Here is an 18,416-nt window from a genome sequence, read left to right as displayed (position 1 = left end):
ATCAACACCAGATATTCAATACCATTTACAGTACATAATCTCAGTTAATAGCAGTTTTTCAGAATTTAAAGAATGGGAAACACCCAGGTGGATTTACCAATCTGTTCTATAAAGGATTGAAAGATATTTTAATACCAGAAGTTTTACAAAGATGCAGTCTATTATATACAGGGCAAAGAAAGGGCAGAACTTGCCTACTTCATGGCAAAAATCTAAAATTACACTTATTTTAAAGCTAGGAAAAAAATCCATAGATGGTTACTTCACATAGGCCTATCTCATTATTAAATACAGATTATAAATTATATTAGCTAATCATCCTTAATTATAAGTAAATTATACATGTAGATCAGTCTAACCCTCTGTCAGCCCTCTGAGATAGGCAAGGTCAGGAACCGGACACCCCCCACCCCCAGGGATTCCTAGAATGCTACTTTATTGTTGCAGGGTTTATTAGTAAAATCTTGGAAGCCTGTCCAAGTTTTTCTCTGTCCCATCTCATGCTAAACAAAATCAGTATGGGATTATTCTGAGCTTCTTTCTTGTGCTTGCTTCAGTCTCTGGACTATGTAATATTTTCTGGAAGTCCCCCTTTAACAGTTCTTTTATACCTCCCCAAGATCACCTCTAAATTCCCTTACACCCTATTCAACATACTCCATTTCTGCAAAAGAAATTTAGCTCCCGTAGTCATATGTTCTCTAGATACATGGGAAGCCTTTGATTGCGTAGATGGACTATTCATTAACAAAGCTACAGAAATTTAAATTTGGCTCTAAATTACAAATATGATAGACAATAGTTATCAGCTTATAACAGCTCAAATAAGAAACAACAGTTTTGATTCAAAATAATTTATCATCAACAAGAGACACCAAGCAGGGATGTCCCTTTATCCCTTTACTGTTTAATTTAGTTATTGAAATAATAGTTGTTGCACTGTATGTGAATGATCAAATCTTGGGGATTAATGTAGAGGACAAAATTACATATTTAATTTATCTGCCAATGATATAATTGTAACCCTCTCTAATCCCATTTCATTAAAAAGGAACTTTAAGAATATACCAATGACTGTGACTTAATAGTCCATTTTTAAAAATCTACAATAGTTTACATTCATATGCTGCTTTATAAGCAAAAAAAATTCCAATATTTTAGAACACAAAATGTTTGAACATATAGGCATTAATGTACTGAAGAATTTAAATAAACTATTCAGTAATAATTATGGCCTTCTTTAGAAACAAATAAGAAAGGACATGAAAAGGTGGAACAAGACTTATTATCTAAGTATTCTAGACTTTAGAGCATCAGTGAAGATGCTGGCACTTCCAAAACTGGTATATCTACTTCAAATTCTTCTGCTAGATATTCTGATAAAACTATTTCCAATTAGTAAAAATGAATGTTATTATTTTGTTTTAAATCAACATACAATAGAATAAAAAGAAACATTCTATATTTGCTGCAAAATTAAGGATGAGGCATAAGCTGCTTAAAAATATATTATCAAACAGGTTAGCTGGCACCCGGTATTCATTTTATAATGGGTTGATCTGGGAAAAAAAATCAGATATAACCTTGTCCTTTTGGTCCACAATAGAACTTCATTAAATAAATGAGTCACAATTTCACAAAAAGGAGATTAAATTCCCTTCAGAGTTAGGCTCGCTACACATATTTAATGCAATATGCAATGCAGAGCAAGAAAAATTGCAAAGAAAAAACTTTTTAAGTTTCTATTTCTAGCAACCAAATTGTTTGCTAAACGATGGAAATAGCTAGATAATATCTCAATCGATAGACGGTATGTTAAGATTTGGTATGTAGCTTTGCTTGAAAAAGTCTCTTGATTGAAACCCATTGTATGACAAAGCAAAGTAGTGAATCATTGTTCTCTAAAGCTTGTAATCAAAAGTGAAAATGTACCAGCACTATGTAATTTTTGATTTTTTTTTAATTCCAAGAAAGCATTATAGATGACAAAGTTGTAGAAAATATAAATGAAAAGAATCAATATTTCCATGGGTCAAGGGAAAAAGAGGGCAGAAGTTGAGAACAAAACTAAAAAGCTAAAAATAAAAAATGGAAAGAAATCAAATGGAAGGAAAAATAAAAATGTAATGAAAATGAAAAAAAAGATTAAAAAGACAAAAACCAATAAAAATAAAAAAGTAATAAGTAAATGTGATAAACATACAAAAACAATGCCAAACTCTCCCAAGTCTATATGATATTCTGGAAGAGAGATTTTGAAAATATAGTAAAGAAACTTCTTCCCTTCCTCCCCATCTCCTAATCTGGGAAGTGCATCTCCACTTACAGAATAATAGGGTTTTTTTAAAAGATACTTCCAAAATGGATTACTACGTTTTTCCCGGTTCTGATCCCAGCATTTTATCAGCAGCTTCCAGATTGTAGGATCTCTTCACTCCAAAATCCAGGGAAATTGCTGGATAAAGGAAGAAAAGGTTTCATTCCCTTATGCCACTGAACAACTTATACCTGTACTTTTGAACTATCTGTTGCTGTAAATCAGGAAAAAAATTGATAACTTTTTAGCCTCCAGCTACAGAGATCCTGCAATTGTAAAATAATAATGGTGGAGCCCTGTCCAGTATGGCAGAGGAAACAAATATGAGATTTAGTCTCTAGCTTAATTTTTCATGAATACTGGTTAAGACCGATCTCGGTCAGTGTTATAGTGAATATTCAAACATTGTAAATTATTCTCTGTAGCAAGCTCAAAGACCAGTAATTTGATCCTGATCATCTTCATTCACTTTCAGCACCTCATGAAGATCTTTGACATGTTGCTTATATGTATCCTTGAGCTGATTCATCATTTCCTCATAAGACTGAGTAACCCCTGCACATTTTTCTGGACTCTTTGGAGTCCAGATTTTGCATAACTGTATCTATGTATTTTTACATTCTTGAGAAAGAGCTTTTAATGCAGCAGGCAGCTCCAAATTGAATACATTCTCCATCTCTGGAATCTGACGGATTCTGAAGCTCTGAGGTCCTGCCACAGTTTCAACTGGAGTATCAGCTGCTACATCATTAATTTTTCCTAGAAGCTGATCACTCTCACTTATAGTGAAAAGTGGGATTTCTCCCCTCTGGTATCTCACCTTACGAGGAGCCATAATTCATCCACAAAATTATGAAAAGAAGAGGCAATTAAAGTTCTTCACTCACTAGTTTTGTTCTAAAGCAGTCCAAAATAAGCAGGTAGCTCTCAAAATGTTGAGGAAACAGATCATAAATCAGAATGCCTTCATTGGTAACCTGGAAGAAATAAGTCCTTCTGGAAGGAACATCTGAAGCAGAAAACATGTTCCTTTCTTTTCTCTCCTAAGAGAAAAGTGCTTGATGGAACTCCGTTGTGGAAATTCAGCTTCACTGGGGGGGCAGGCTGTGAGAACCATCTTTTTCTGTGGAATCCTTGGAAGAAGGGTCTGCTAAGGAAGTTGTAAATTCTACCCCCTCGCAGTTTGTAAAACCATTTGCTTCCCTCTTTTTATACTGGAATCAGACTCTGGACTAGAAGAACTGTCATCTGATTCAGCAAGGGCATTCCTCCCGTTTTCCTACTGTTTTGTCTTGATAGGTACAAATGTACAGAAATGCCATATGTGTCTTCTTGTCTTTTCTCTGAAGGCCATGCAGTGAGGACTGGGTGATTTTGTGTCCTGGAGCTCTGTGTGTCATGGTGAAACTGATTTGCAAACTCCACAATGAAGCTTACCCTGAAGTAAGTCTACAAGTGATTGATGCCCCTTAGAATTATTCAACATAATGCAGGGGGGATTATATACTACACTATACTAGACTGCACTACATTACACTCATTATTCCTTTCAAAATAAATAGTATCATGCAAAAGAGAAAAAAATGACAAAAGAAAAGAAATGCAGAAGAGAAAAATCTAATTTATTCTACACCCACACGATTCACAGTTTCCTCTTTCAATTGTATGCATACTTTCTGACATTCACTTTCACATTTCACTGATACTTACTTATTTGATATAAATATAGGCAGCCAAATACAAAATGAAATACAAAATAATAAAGTCGTATATTAACATCAACATCCACAGTCTAGATATGCAAAGTATCATTTGTAATGCACTGAAAGTATGGATTTTGATGGAAAGAGAAGATAAGAACTACTTAATAATAATCAGGCATGTTGTGGACTGACATTTTTGCCCTTAGACTTCATCCTGATGCAAAGTTGTGAGCTTATTTGCTGATTTGTAATTGCATCTCCTGTATCCCTGACGTATTGTGGGAGGGATGTGTAGGGAAATCAATCCATAACAGCTGGGGAAACAGAGACTACTTTCCTGTCACCATTAATTTTTTCACTAAAACCCTTTTTTACTGGAACGAGCATCTCTGAAAACGGCACATTTTATTCAAAACAAGGCAATCTTATTATTGGCAGGACTGCTGTCATAATGTGAACAATCAATTCCTTGTACTCCATTATGGCTATATTGAATTTGTGAGGGCAATACTGATTTACTGAGCCAAGATCTTCACCGTGTCATTCTTCCCCTTAACCTTGCTTTTTTGCTGAAGCAAAATTATTATTATTAGGAAGAGCAATATTTAAGGTACAAAAAGCATTACGGTTTACTTTAAAAAATCTAGAGGATGGCATTTTCTCAACTGCTGGCGAATTAGAGGACCCAATCCATGAAAATCCTTTGTAAGTCCAATTGAAAGGAACAGGAAATGGTTCTGAATGGGTCTGTCCTTTTGGTCATTTTAGTTCATTAACTCAAGCAGATCTGAGCTGGCTTGGTGGCAGCCATCCATAAAACCAAACGTAATACTTCACTGAGAGTCCACTGTGGCAGACATTTAGATATCATTCCTATTTCTGTGGTTCCCAAGAAGGATAATGGCTAAAACATGAGCTGATTTGCACTGCTGATCTTTAGCTGAGCAGAGGAGAATGTGCTTTACAACGACTTCTGCTTGGGTTATAGGATATCTTTACAGTATATGTGCCAGATAGCCCATAATGCCACTATTTTATTTTCAGATTTACCAAAAATACCTCATTTATTATTGTTTCACACTACTTGATACAATTTTTATTTATAAACTAAATAAATTCAAGTTGATTTTCTTGTTAGTTAGTATGAATAAACGGGCGATAAATATCACAACTTTTTCTTTAAAATTCAGTTAGTTCTGCATGTTCTGTACTTTCCTAAGATTTAAACTAGAAATTCTTTTTAATTGGGCTAAGTTACCGATTTTCCACTTAGCCATCATAAGCCCACCCCCCACTGTAGAGAAGGAAACACATTCTAGATCATGTTATGGATTAGTTTTAGTTCATTTAAATAACCCAGAATGAGACACAATCAATCATCCATTTATATTTTCCCCCAAGAAATGTAGTGATAGGATCCAGATTTATCATATTTAGATTAGGAATTTATTTTAAATTTATCTTATTTATTTGTAAGAATGTTAACTTTCAACATATCTACCGTCATTTTGGAGACAACATAGCACAATTTTGAAGTTCTCTGAACATGTTCTGCCATTGTGTTTGACTTACCTGATCACATTTGTTACCTTAGCATTTTATTCAATATCCATTTCATTTAAATCTTGAATAAATTTCCTCTCTCTTGCATTTTACAGGTCATTAATAACTTATACAAAAGTGAAATTAAAAATTAAAAGTGCACAAGGACTTTATAGACACCCTGTTTCTAACTTCCAATGGTGAATATGTGTGCCAATAGTAACCAAATATTAAATATTCAATTCTAAAATTCTCCAGTAGAATTGGTGTTCAATAAAGATAATACATGAAGAGGCAACCAGTTTAAAAAAAATCTAATATGGAGCAATGAATGGTGCTAACATAAAGCACGCAATAGTAATCAGCATTTGGCAATTTTATATCTATTTATAAACTTCCTTATTAACTGTGTTGTAACAGGCCAACACTGGTTCTTATGTCATTTTTAAATTTTTATTTAGAAAGCTGGACTCAGATTTCTGCATTGTCAAGATTTTAAATTATAAAAGTTACAAAATTTGGAATTTTGTTACAACACTATTGTGTATTCATTATGACAACAGATTATTGATTGCCCTCAGGCAAACCACTCATCCCTGTTCTTCTTGCCCCTTCCTTGGTTTGTTTCAGTTATCATGGGAAGTCCAATATGCTGTAGCTGACCATATTCAATCCTTGATGAGCTTGGAGAAAAACCGCCAAGTGGCCTGTGGAGCTGGCCTGCTGGGCAGCATCATCAACTCCTGCTCAGAAGTTCTGCACAATGCTAACAGCCCCCTCCATCTGCCTCTTATTAGGCTCTTTGAGAAGCTCGCATCCCAGTCCATCAAACCTGATGTCTTAAGGTAATGTACTAGTACAGGCTTTCACATCCAGTATCTGCTGGGCAGTGCTGGGCTTCAGGGTTTAGTGACGGTGGTCTCGACAACAGATTTCCTGATGTTTCACCAGCAACTGTGGCTGACATTTTGAGAGGCAAGGTGGTCTGCTATGCAGACCTCAGGCAACTGAGCAGGGACTGACTGTGTTCCTGTCTTTATACCTCCTGTCTTTAGTGACCAATCAGAAGTCAGGACATGTGGCTATAAGGACAGGAACCCAGTCAGTTTCTGCTCAGTTGCCTGTGGTCTGCATAGCAGACCACCTTGCCTCTGAAGAAGTTGTCGGCGAAAAGTCAGGAAATCTGTTGTCTAGATCACAGTCACTAACCCCTGAAGCCCAACACTGCCCTATTTTAAGGTAATCTTTGTGTCTTTTAGACAACAGGGTTCTGGATTCTGGTAAGGATTGGTAGGAGGTGCAGAGATAATAATCTGGGACATCCTATTTCAGCTATGAGAAAAAATGCTGGAGGGTATCCAATAATTTCTCACTTGGGCTGTCCCTCAGGGATGCTTTCATCCTGCTTTTCATCAGACAGGACCTTTTTTCATGCTGAGAAGAGCACCTGCTGGATGTGATAGAGGTTGAGATAGATCTGTTTCCAGTATAAGGATAGGTGGGAACCTCAAGGAACTGTGGAGGAGAAGAAATGCTAACAACTGAACCATTTGACTTGAAATAGGGAAGCACCCAGAGCAATAGGTGGGAAGGAGTTAGGTGAGGGTAAACAGAAGAGGATGGTGGCCTTGAGAGAAGGAGACACCTCCAAAGTCTGAATGAGAAACTTCCGCAGGCCATATTCAGTCTGCTAGCTGAAGATTCCTTTTGTAGAGCTATGCTGTAGAGTTCACACTTGAGTTAAAGTGTACACATTTAAAGTTTTTGTCGTTAAGCTTGGCCGCTGTGGTAATAACAATATACCCACATAGAGGCAGAGTGAAGACCATGGCTGCTGCTCCTTGCTCTTTTTGTTGTTCTCATCTGCTCAAGTGAGTGGCAAGAATGGAGATGAGTAGCAGCTTTTGGGCAGCACTGGGAAAAGTTGCTCATTGCTGCTACTCATACAATAGTTGCTGTTTCTTTCTTACTTCTTCACTGTGAAGTATTGGTAACAATATCACAGAGATGCAACTGGTAAGACTCTGAAGATTCGCTAAAACTAGTGGTAGCATCTTTAAAAAAGTCCTATCCTTAAGATCTGCTGGCAAATAAAACTGATAGTTCTGGGCTTGGGGAACATGCAGTTAAGGCTTCGAGGCAATACTAGGACCTTCATTTGTCCCCTTTCAGCCCCCCTGCCATGCTTGTACTGTATGGACGCCTCATCCAGGGGTTCCTATTACTTTCTTTCATTGTGTGACATCTGTCCTTGTCTCTTTCAGGCAATTTCTCTGCCTCAGAATGATGTCACTTCCCATAGCTCTCAGACCCCATGTACACTTCTCCCTGGCATCCCTAAGGGATAAAGAGGAATTGGACCGAGTTCAGAGGAGAGCAACCAAGAATGTCAATCTGGAAACCAAACCCTATGAGGAACAGCTAAAAGGTCTGTTTAGTCTACAAAAAAGATGACTGAAGAGATACATGATAGCAGTCTTCAAATATATAAAGAATTATCACACAGAAGAGGCAGTGGACTTAATCTCTATTGCCTGGGAGGGCAGGAGCAAAATCAATACAGGTAGTCTTTGCTTAATGTCCATTCATTCAGCAACCATTCAGAGTTACGACTGCGCTGAGTGAAGGAACTTATAACCAAAGTTCTGGCCATTGCAGCACCCTCACAGACATGTGAACAAAATTCAGCCCACTTGGGCCCACCTGTATTTATGACAGCCTTTTGGCCACCTGCCTACCCGCTGCCACCAGGTGCCCTGCCACCCAGCCTTGCCCCCCTGCCACACTTGCCCACTGTGTGCCCACCACACCATGTGCCCCTACTGTACTGTACTTTCGCACTGCCTTCTTTTGCGCTGGTGCAGCTGGGGCTTCTGTTGTGCCCTGCTCAGGGCCTCCATTTGCTCCCCATCCAGTGCTTCCATTCATGCCCTGCCCAGGGCCCTCTTTCACGCCACCTTCTTTTGTGCTGGTGCAGCCAGGGCTTCCCTTGTGCCCCGCCCAGGGCATTCATTTGCACACCACTCAGGGCCTTCTTTCGCGCTGACGCAGTCGGCCTTCTTTCTTCTTTCAGCCAGTGGAACACAGTGTCATCATCAATAATAATAATTATTATTACTATTATTATAATTTATTAAACTTGTATGCTGCCCGGCTCCCAACAACCTCTGGGCAAGCATGACAGACCAGATGGAATGAAGCAAGGGGTCTCACTCTCCCTCACCAAAGGCCTGGGTGAAGAGCCAGATCTTCACTGTTCTTCTGAACAACAGTATAGTGGGCGCCATCCGGATCTGGATCTTGGGGGGAACCTCATTCCAGAGGACAGGCACTGCTACAGAGAAGGCACACTTCTGGGGTCCCGATAGATGACATTGTTTAGTTGAAGGAACCTGGAGTGCCCCAAAGCTGCAAGATCAAAATGCTGAGCATATACTATGGGAGACAAGCAGTCCCTTGAGTAACCAGGCGCTGTGCTATAGTGAGTTCTTCATTCGATGTCTTCAAACTGGATGGTCATGTGCCAGAGATTTTCTAGTGGACTAGATGGCCTCTAAGGGTCCTTCCAAACCTATGATTCCCTGAAGGTGAGACTTGTTGAATACAGGCCATTCTTTGGAACTTTTTTTTCTCCACCTCAGTGGGGTAGTGTCATGAGCACCGTTGAGCTGAAGGCATCAGCACAACAGCACACATGACAATACCTAGGAAGCTAGAGGAAGGGATTTAAAGATAAGCAAAGCACGCACAACAACAGACACAGACCCCGAGGAGAAGGGAACGACCCCGGCCGGATGAACCAGCCATTAGAACACAAAGGGGGAAGAAAGAAAGGCAAAGACAGGGCGGATCACGAGGCACACCTGAAGCTGTCAGCAGGAACGCAACGGATATCGCCCAGCTGACAGCAATCACCGGCCGGAGAAAGAAAACAATTATGAGCGAAGCCCGGGGCTCCAGCAGGGGCCCCGCGACCCCTCACCTACCGGCAATGAAGCATGCAGGACTTGGGGGGATGACACAACCCAAGGTGGGGGGGGGCGCTGACCGGCGCGGGCTATTTAAACCCCGCACCGGCGCGCTCCCTTCACTCTCAGCTTTTTCTAGCTATGCACTATGCTGAAATAAACCTGAACCTGCTCTTCCCTGAATCAGTGTCTGGGTTTTACTCAGTAGTAGGCAGCGCATGACATAAAGCTGAGAGTCATAAACTCAGCCTCGCCAAGCCCCACCGGACAACAACGAGCTGCGGGAGGAACAGACGGCAAGAAGAACACGAGCGGAGAGCGATGGAGCCGACACGTCGCAGCCAGGACGGGCGAGCCTCACGGCGAGAAGCGGAGGAGGACCGACAGAGGCCAGAGGCAACGCGGACCCCAGGAGCCACGGACACCCTCCCGGCCCATCCCGAGCCTCAGCCCCACCCCCGGAGGGAGGCGGAGGCGACCCGGCCACAGGAGGGAGCAACATACCTCCCGAGACCCGCGGAGACCTCCCTGCCCCACATCGCACCCCAGCCACAGGCGTGGAGCTTCAGCCCAACTGCAACAAACGTGGTGGAGGACGGAGAGGTGAACCAGCCGATTCACTCCCAAGTCGAGGGAGCTGACCAGCGGACGGAAACGCCTGAACCCCACCGGTGGCACAACTATGCGGAGATGCCGACCGGTCCGATCACAGCTGCGGCGCGGACCTCGGACCGAGAAACGCAAGCCAGACTCACGGCCATGGAGGCCCAACTAAGGGACCTCAGGACCATGCTGCAGTCGTTGATGTCCTCCATGCCTCACAACTACGTTCCCATGCAGGTACACACCCCTATTCAAACCCCGAGCGGGTCTTGGCACCCCCATAGGCCAAATGCTAACCAGCAAGCGTCCCCGGTGGACGAAGCCATGGGACGGGAAGCGAGGAGAGGGGACCCACCGAACACCAGGGCCCCAAAGGACTTCCCCATTTTCTTCTACGGGAACCCCGCGAAGCTGTCGTTTTTCATCACAAATGCCAGGGAGTTCATGGGGCGGCACGGACACTCCTTTGACTCCAAAGCGGACAAGATCGCAGCCGTGGCGATCAAGTTACAAGACAGGGCGGCGGACTGGTATGTCCAAATGTACGAGTCCAATTCCCCCACCCTCTCTGACTTCCACGCCTTCATCACTGAGATGAAGCACTATTTTGAGGACCCGCTAGCCAAGGAGAGGGTTAAAAGCGCACTTCAAGCCCTAAACAGGGCGCACGAACTGTCACGGACTACGCCCTCGAATTTAAAGCCCTCGCAGGGAAGATTAACGACTGGTCCGAGACTACCCTGCTAGAGATGTTCAAAAGGGGCCTCAACCATGAGGTACTCCAATGGGCACTCTACCGGGACGACCCGGAGACTCTGCAAGGCTGGATCTACCTAGCGGGGAGAGCGGAACACGTGCACCGTACGTTCTTAATGGCGACGACAGAGGACAAAACAAACACCAGCCCAAAGGTACCTGCGCCACACTTGGGGCCGGCCGGTCCCACGTATCAAAAGAAGAAGTTTACTCGCGGACCCTGCGCGAAGTGCGGAAAAATGGGGCACAAAGCGGCAGATTGCTTCTCCAACCGAACACTAACTAGCGCTCCCAAACCCGCACCGAAAACGACGTTCAAACCAACTAACCCACCGCCGCCCCCCCACCGCCGGATGACCGGAGCCACAGCGACACCGGACGAAGACTGGGACGCTTACTTGGCGGGGGAGGACGCCGAAGTCCCAGACCGGCCGGCGGGAAACGCTCCCCGCCTGCCTTAAAACGCGCCGCGAGGCAGGTGGTGGGACAGGGGCATGAAACACATAGACAGAGCGATGAAAGCCCCGTAATAATGGGGTCAATCAGGCTTTCCGTCGGCAACAGAGCCACCACGGCCGTGGCGCTAGTGGACTCGGGGTGCTCCAAGAACCTGATCCACCCCGACATAGTCGCCAAGCTCGACCTGCCTTGCCTCCCCCTCCCCACGCCGCTGGCTTTCCACCAGCTGGACGGCTCAACAGCGGGAGGGAAACCAGCCACGACGCAGACCGAGCCGGTCACCCTGCAAATGGGCACCCACACTGAGCGAACATCGTTTGTGGTAACCCACATAGGGCGGCCCATCGTAGTCTTAGGAATACCGTGGCTCGCGACCAACAACCCGCGCATTAACTGGAAGACCCGCACCTTCCAATTCGACGACGGCGCGTACCGGGCGCCAGTTCCGGCGGGCAGGTTCAACCCCACAGTGGGACGGGCAGAGGCGGCAGCCCAGGACAACACAGCAACCCCAGAAGACCTACCTGAGCAATATGCTGACTTCTCAGAGGTCTTCGGAGAAGAGGAGGCAGACCAACTACCCCCCCACCGCAAGGCGGACTGTAGAATTGAGCTGCTTCCCGATGTCCCCTTACCCAGGCCGAAGATTTACTCGATGACCCCGAAAGAGATGACAACCCTTCGGGAGTTCATCAATAAAAACCTGGATAGGGGTTTCATAGAGCCGGCATGCTCACCGGTTGGAGCGCCCATCTTATTCCGGGAGAAAAAAGACGGCACCCTAGGGCTCTGCACCGACTATCGGGGCCTCAACGCGGCATCCCTATCCAATAAATACCCCCTACCCCTCGTGAAAGACATGCTCGCCCACCTGTCCATGGGTAGAGTATTCTCCAAGCTGGACCTTCGCGAGGCGTATTACCGGATCCGAATCAGGGAGGGGGACAAATGGAAAACAGCGTTCAACTGCCCCCTAGGCACCTTTCAGTACAAGGTGCTGCCATTCGGACTAGCAGGGGCCCCGGGAGTGTTCATGCAGCTCATCAATGAGGTACTGCATGAACACCTGTTCAAAGGGGTCGTAGTCTACATAGATGACGTCCTCATCTACACCCAGATGCACGAAGAACACGTAACCCTAGTCAGACAAGTCCTTGAGAAGCTAAGAAGGGCGAAACTCTATGCCAAACCCTCAAAGTGCGAATTCCATAAAGCACGCCTAGACTACCTGGGGTACCGAATCTCCGGGGAAGGCATAGAAATGGACCCTGCAAAAGTCGAGGCGGTGGTGAATTGGGAACGCCCACGTAACAGGCGCCAACTCCAAAGCTTCCTCGGCTTCGCGAATTTCTACAGGTCATTCACACGGGGGTTCGCTGAGATAGCCCTCCCCCTAACAGACCTCCTCAAAACTAAAGGAGTTGGGGACACATGGTGAGCCAAGAACCCAGGGACAGTACTAAATTGGACTCCCGCGTGTCAGACAGCGTTCAACAGGCTGAAAGCGCTGTTCACCACGGAGCCAATCCTCGCACATCCGGACCCAGAACGGCTGTTCGTGGTCCAAGCTGACGCCTCAGACTTCTCCCTGGGGGCCATACTGCTCCAAAAGGACCCTACAGGAATCCTGAAGCCATGCGCCTACCTGTCGAAGAAATTCTCGGAGACGGAAAGGCGCTGGCACGTATGGGAGAAGGAAGCGTTCGCAGTAAAATTGGCGCTAGAAACATGGAGGCATCTACTGGAAGGAGCCACCCAACCATTCGAGGTCTGGACAGACCACCGGAACCTCGAGGCCCTCCGGATGCCCAGATGCCTCAGCCCGAAACAGGTCAGATGGGCCCAATTCTTCAGCCGCTTTAACTTTCAACTGAAGTTCATGCCGGGCAAAAAGAACTTCCTGGCTGACGCCCTCTCCCGACTGCCCCAAGACGAAGAGCCCGTCCCAGATATGATTGGGACGGTCCTATCCGCCTCCCAGCTGGGGATGGCTGTGACCACCCGAAGCGGTGCTCAGAAACAGCTCAACCCCACGTCTCAACCGACGGCAAGCCAACCAGCAACCAGACAGCGCCACCCGCGACTGCCAGGAGGAATACGCGCGGACCTCACCGCCGCCCTCAAAACTGACCCCTGGCTACTAGCAAACCCCAACAAGGTGACGATGGCACAGGACTTAGCATGGGTTGAAGGCAGAATATATGTCCCGGACTCGCAGCGCCAAGCAATCCTGCGCAGATCACACGACAGCAAACAAGTGGGACACTTCGGGTTTCTAAAGACCCTGCGTCTAACACGACGACAATTCTGGTGGCCCGCGTTGAGACGGGACATGAAGGCCTACGTAGCGTCCTGCCCGATATGCGCCATGGCCAAACGGGCACCAGGTAAGCCTCCTACAAACGGTGGCGGAGCCCTCCCGCCCATGGGAGGAAATCTCCATGGATTTTATAGTAGATCTACCACCCAGCCAGAAGAAAACAACCATTTGGGTGGTGAAAGACTACTTTTCGAAACAGGCCCACTTCTTCCCCTGCTCATCAGTCCCGTCCGCCCAGCAACTGGCTAAACTCTTCCTTATACACGTGTACAGGTTACACGGATGTCCCGTACGTGTGGTGACCAACAGGGGCACACAATTCACCTCGAAATTCTGGCGGGCTTTCCTAAAACTGATTGGGACCCAACAAGCCCTATCCGCGGCCTGGCATCCCCAGACGGACGGAGCCACAGAGATCCTCAATGCCACCCTAGAACAATTCATACGCTCATATACCAACTACCACCAAGACGACTGGGTCGACCTGCTTCCGTTTGCAGAAGTCGCATACAATAACGCCGTTCACACGAGCACAGGGAAAACCCCGTTCGAAGTAGTCTCCGGGCGCGAGTTCGTACCCATACCGGAGCTACCGCAACCCCCGGGACCCCAAGTGGGTGCTAGTGACTGGGGACGGAAGATAGCGGAATCATGGCCAATAATCACGGCAGCGCTGAAGGAAGCACAGGCGGCCTACAAAGAACAGGCCGACAAGCACCGGCGCCAGCAACCGACATTCCAGGCAGGGGATATGGTCTACCTATCCACCAAATTCATGAAATCACCTCAACCCTCGAAGAAACTGGGGCCTAAGTATATCGGGCCGCTTCGAGTAACACAGATAGTGAACCCGGTGGCAGTACGCCTGGACCTGCCGCACCATCTAAGGAGACTCCACCTGGTATTCCACAGCAGCCTCCTGAAACCAGCAACCACCTCCCAATGGCACCCAAGCACGCCTCTGCCCTCCCCAGTGATGATCGATGGCCAACAACATTTCGACGTAAAAGAAATACTCGATTCCCGCCGTCAACGGGGCACACTATACTACCTAGTGAAATGGAAAAACTTCCCCCACCCAGAATGGGTGGCGGCCCAACATGTCAAGGCACCGGACCTGACCCGGGCATTCCACACAACGTACCCCGACAAACCAAAGGGGCGCCCAGCCGAACCGGCCCCTAGAACACACTTCCCCCCTCGGGCCTCCCCCCCCACCCGCCTCGCCCCCAGGGGAAGGGGCCCCCCAAGCCTGTGACTTGAGTAGACCTCCTCCCCCCTGGGACTCACCCTCCCCCCGCCCCCCCCCCCGGGCCCACTGGGGAGAGAAGATTGGTCATAAGTGCATCGCCAGGGGGCAAACACCCAGGATGCACACATGACAAAACGATGAACATCAACATAAACAAGCAACAAAACAAAAAGATAAGGATCCTACCTGGAGCTGAAAAGCACCCGACCAGCCACGCCTCCTCTCACGACGAACTGAGCACGAACAAGCAGGGTGTGGTCGAGGCATGCGCACTCGCAGGGTGTGGTCGAGGCATGCGCACTCGGAACACACCCAAAAGATGGACACGAGGTAGAGGGCGGAGCAAGGGGAGGGGCAAAAGCACTCCGGCGAGGGGAAAAAAAAAACTTTTGACAGCTCTCCCGGGAAAAACCGGAATGCCGGGGGAGGGCTACTATTCGAACGGGGGGCAGTATGTCATGAGCACCGTTGAGCTGAAGGCATCAGCACAACGGCACACATGAGAATACCTAGGAAGCTAGAGGAAGGGATTTAAAGATAAGCAAAGCACGCACAACAACAGACACAGACCCCGAGGAGAAGGGAACGACCCCGGCCGGATGAACCAGCCATTAGAACACAAAGGGGGAAGAAAGAAAGGCAAAGACAGGGCGGATCACGAGGCACACCTGAAGCTGTCAGCAGGAACGCAACGGATATCGCCCAGCTGACAGCAATCACCGGCCGGAGAAAGAAAACGATTATGAGCGAAGCCCGGGGCACCAGCAGGGGCCCCGCGACCCCTCATCTACCGGCAATGAAGCATGCAGGACTTGGGGGGATGACACAACCCAAGGTGGGGGGGGCGCTGACCGGCGCGGGCTATTTAGACCCCGCACCGGCGCGCTCCCTTCACTCTCAGCTTTTTCTAGCTATGCACTATGCTGAAATAAACCTGAACCTGCTCTTCCCTGAATCAGTGTCTGTGTTTTACTCAGTAGTAGGCAGCGCATGACAGGTAGTAATATTAGAGAAACGGCATTTGGGATAATATTTTAAATGCTTCACGTTTCACTTCCTAAGTAAAAAGCTGAGATGTAGTGAAACACACATTTTGCCCTAAGCCGGGTAGCATTCTGGTGGAGCAGCCACATTTTGAGCCGAGTAGTTTTTGTCTGTGGATCTTCTGACCATCAGTTGCTAGAATGTTGCTCCAAGGCCAACAACAAAAGATGGCTGGTGATATATGTGGCTCATACCCAGGATTTACTAGTAAATTTGTCTGGCTACTGTTGGATACAGGATCCTGGAATAGATGGACTTTTGGTTTGCTCCATCTTGGTGATGTGATGTTCTCAGATGACATTGTTTTTGAAACTAAAATACCAATTAGTGATTGAGCAATCATGTTTGGGTTTGAATTCAGAGTTAATTGTTTTATTTTCGATTTGCTTCTATTTCTTTCTGGTTGACATTATACTGTTCAACTCACAATGATGGAATGCTTTGTTGGTGTTTCTGTAGTTACCTCTCTCCTTTCTACTGTCTCTCTCAAAGTTCCCAGTTTGAAACCTACAGTAGTGTCATTAACTTTGTATGTTTCCTGTATTAGGTTCTGGAATAGCTGCATGGAATGACAGTGCAAAGCATCCTCAAACCTTGTTGGGCTCTGACACATCCAGGAGTTCTGCAGTGGCTCTCCAGACAGCCATGAGTCTGATTTCTTTGACAACTCCACGTAGCCTCCATCTGCAGAGCTCCTGCCTGGCACCTTCATTTGTGGAATTTGACATGTCCCTTGAAGGATACGGGTACCATATTGTTTTTTGCTTCTCCTTGCATTCCTCATCTTAGCCTTGAGGTCCTCTGCCTTCAGCTCCATATACTTTGGTTTAGATCAATTTGTGGATAGTTCCAAAATCAAGTCACATTGCTCATGTTCACGTGTCTGATGCTTTCTCGCCTGAAGAGATATTGCCCATTTAAGGGACAAATTAGATAATGGATCTAGTTCACAGCAACTCTATGTACACAAGTTCCTCATTTCCCCTTCCCATTATTGCTGATAGTTTCACAATGTGTAATGGGAAATGTGTACGGTAAGTAAGAAAATCTTTACATATCTAGTTCTACTTACATACATGAATATGTCATACATGTCCTTCTTATTCAGGATCAGTATGTTTTGAGCCAACACTGCTTAGTGCAGGTCAGAGATGCACAATCTTTTTGAGCTGATAGTTGTGCTTTTGGGTGGTGTCTGGAGGCCTCCCACCCCAAACAGGCATGATTAAGATGAAAAAATGAGTAGGGCTAGGATAAAATGTAATTAGACTCAATTTAAATGTTAATACATTTAAATTTAAATTTAAATGTAGTTAATGTGATTTCTCCCCATGTATTTAAGGGGAGAGACACAGATTCTGATGGCAACATTTGGAGCAGCTCTGGGGGCCTCCATTAAGGTTTGGGGGTTCTGTATTTAACCCTGGGGGTGAAATTGCAACATCTGGATGTCAAATTATGTAGCCTTTTGAACTGCATTTGAAGGATGGAAACAACATTTTTTGTAGCTCCTATGGTTACAGTGCAAAAAAACTATTATTAATTAGCAGGGAGGTCAGTCTAATTTTAGTAACATATGGCTGCGAGAGCTGGACCATAAGGAAGGCTGAGAGAAGGAAGATCGATGCTTTGGAACTGTGGTGTTGGAGGAAGACTCTGAGAGTGCCTTGGACTGCAAGAAGATCAAACCAGTCCATCCTCCAGGAAATAAAGCCAGACTGCTCACTTGAGGGAATGATATTAAAGGCAAAACTGAAATACTTTGGCCGCATAATGAGAAGACAGGACACCCTGGAGAAGATGCTGATGCTAGGGAGAGTGGAGGGCAAAAGGAAGAGGGGCCGACCAAGGGCAAGGTGGATGGATGGTATTCTAGAGGTGACGGACTCGTCCCTGGGGGAGCTGGGGGGTTGACGACCGACAGGAAGCTCTGGCGTGGGCTGGTCCATGAAGTCACGAAGAGTTGGAAGCGACTGAACGAATAAACAACAGTCTAATTTTAGTTTGTATCACTTCCTCATCTGTTCACATGTGTTTATGTAATTTTTTTAATGCACATTTTGGTACAAAAGGTGAACATTGAGCATAATATTGAATTGCAGAATTCCGAGAATTACAAAAAATTCTAACTCATGTACTAATCTTAGAATGGCCAGACTAGTCATTGAGCTAAACAAAATATATTGGGTGTGTTACTGTTGTTAGTATAGTTGCTGTTTATTTAGGGTGAATAGTAGTTCAGTTATTACATAGTGGGTACAGAATGGGTACCATCCCATTTAGAGATTTTGTCTTCATGAGTGAACAAGAAATATATGGGTGAAAAAGTGAATGATGGGAAGGGGAAATGTTTTCCCTCTCCTATATGGAAGGTTGTATCATGGTAAAGGGAGGAGGTATTTTAGCCACATGAACACTTACAATATGGACATCTTCGTACTTCTTTCACTCT

The 18,416-nt window shown here is 45.7% G+C and overlaps 1 protein-coding gene across 1 annotated transcript in view; it reads left to right on the top strand.

Moving 5' to 3' along the window:
* The window catches only part of WDFY4 (WDFY family member 4), a 195,260-nt gene that overhangs the window by 25,477 nt on the left and 151,367 nt on the right, over nt 1-18,416 (top strand). The window contains exons 12-15 of the mRNA XM_063304372.1: nt 3,667-3,760; nt 6,193-6,407; nt 7,905-7,990; nt 16,512-16,710. Coding sequence (XP_063160442.1) covers nt 3,667-3,760; nt 6,193-6,407; nt 7,905-7,990; nt 16,512-16,710 — 594 coding nt within the window. The remainder of the gene's footprint in view (nt 1-3,666; nt 3,761-6,192; nt 6,408-7,904; nt 7,991-16,511; nt 16,711-18,416) is intronic.

This window comes from Candoia aspera, chromosome 5 (genome assembly GCF_035149785.1).
Source record: "Candoia aspera isolate rCanAsp1 chromosome 5, rCanAsp1.hap2, whole genome shotgun sequence".
Taxonomy (NCBI): domain Eukaryota; kingdom Metazoa; phylum Chordata; class Lepidosauria; order Squamata; family Boidae; genus Candoia; species Candoia aspera.
The sequence above is the reverse complement of the archived record's forward strand: the minus strand, read 5'-3'. Positions and strand labels throughout refer to the sequence as shown.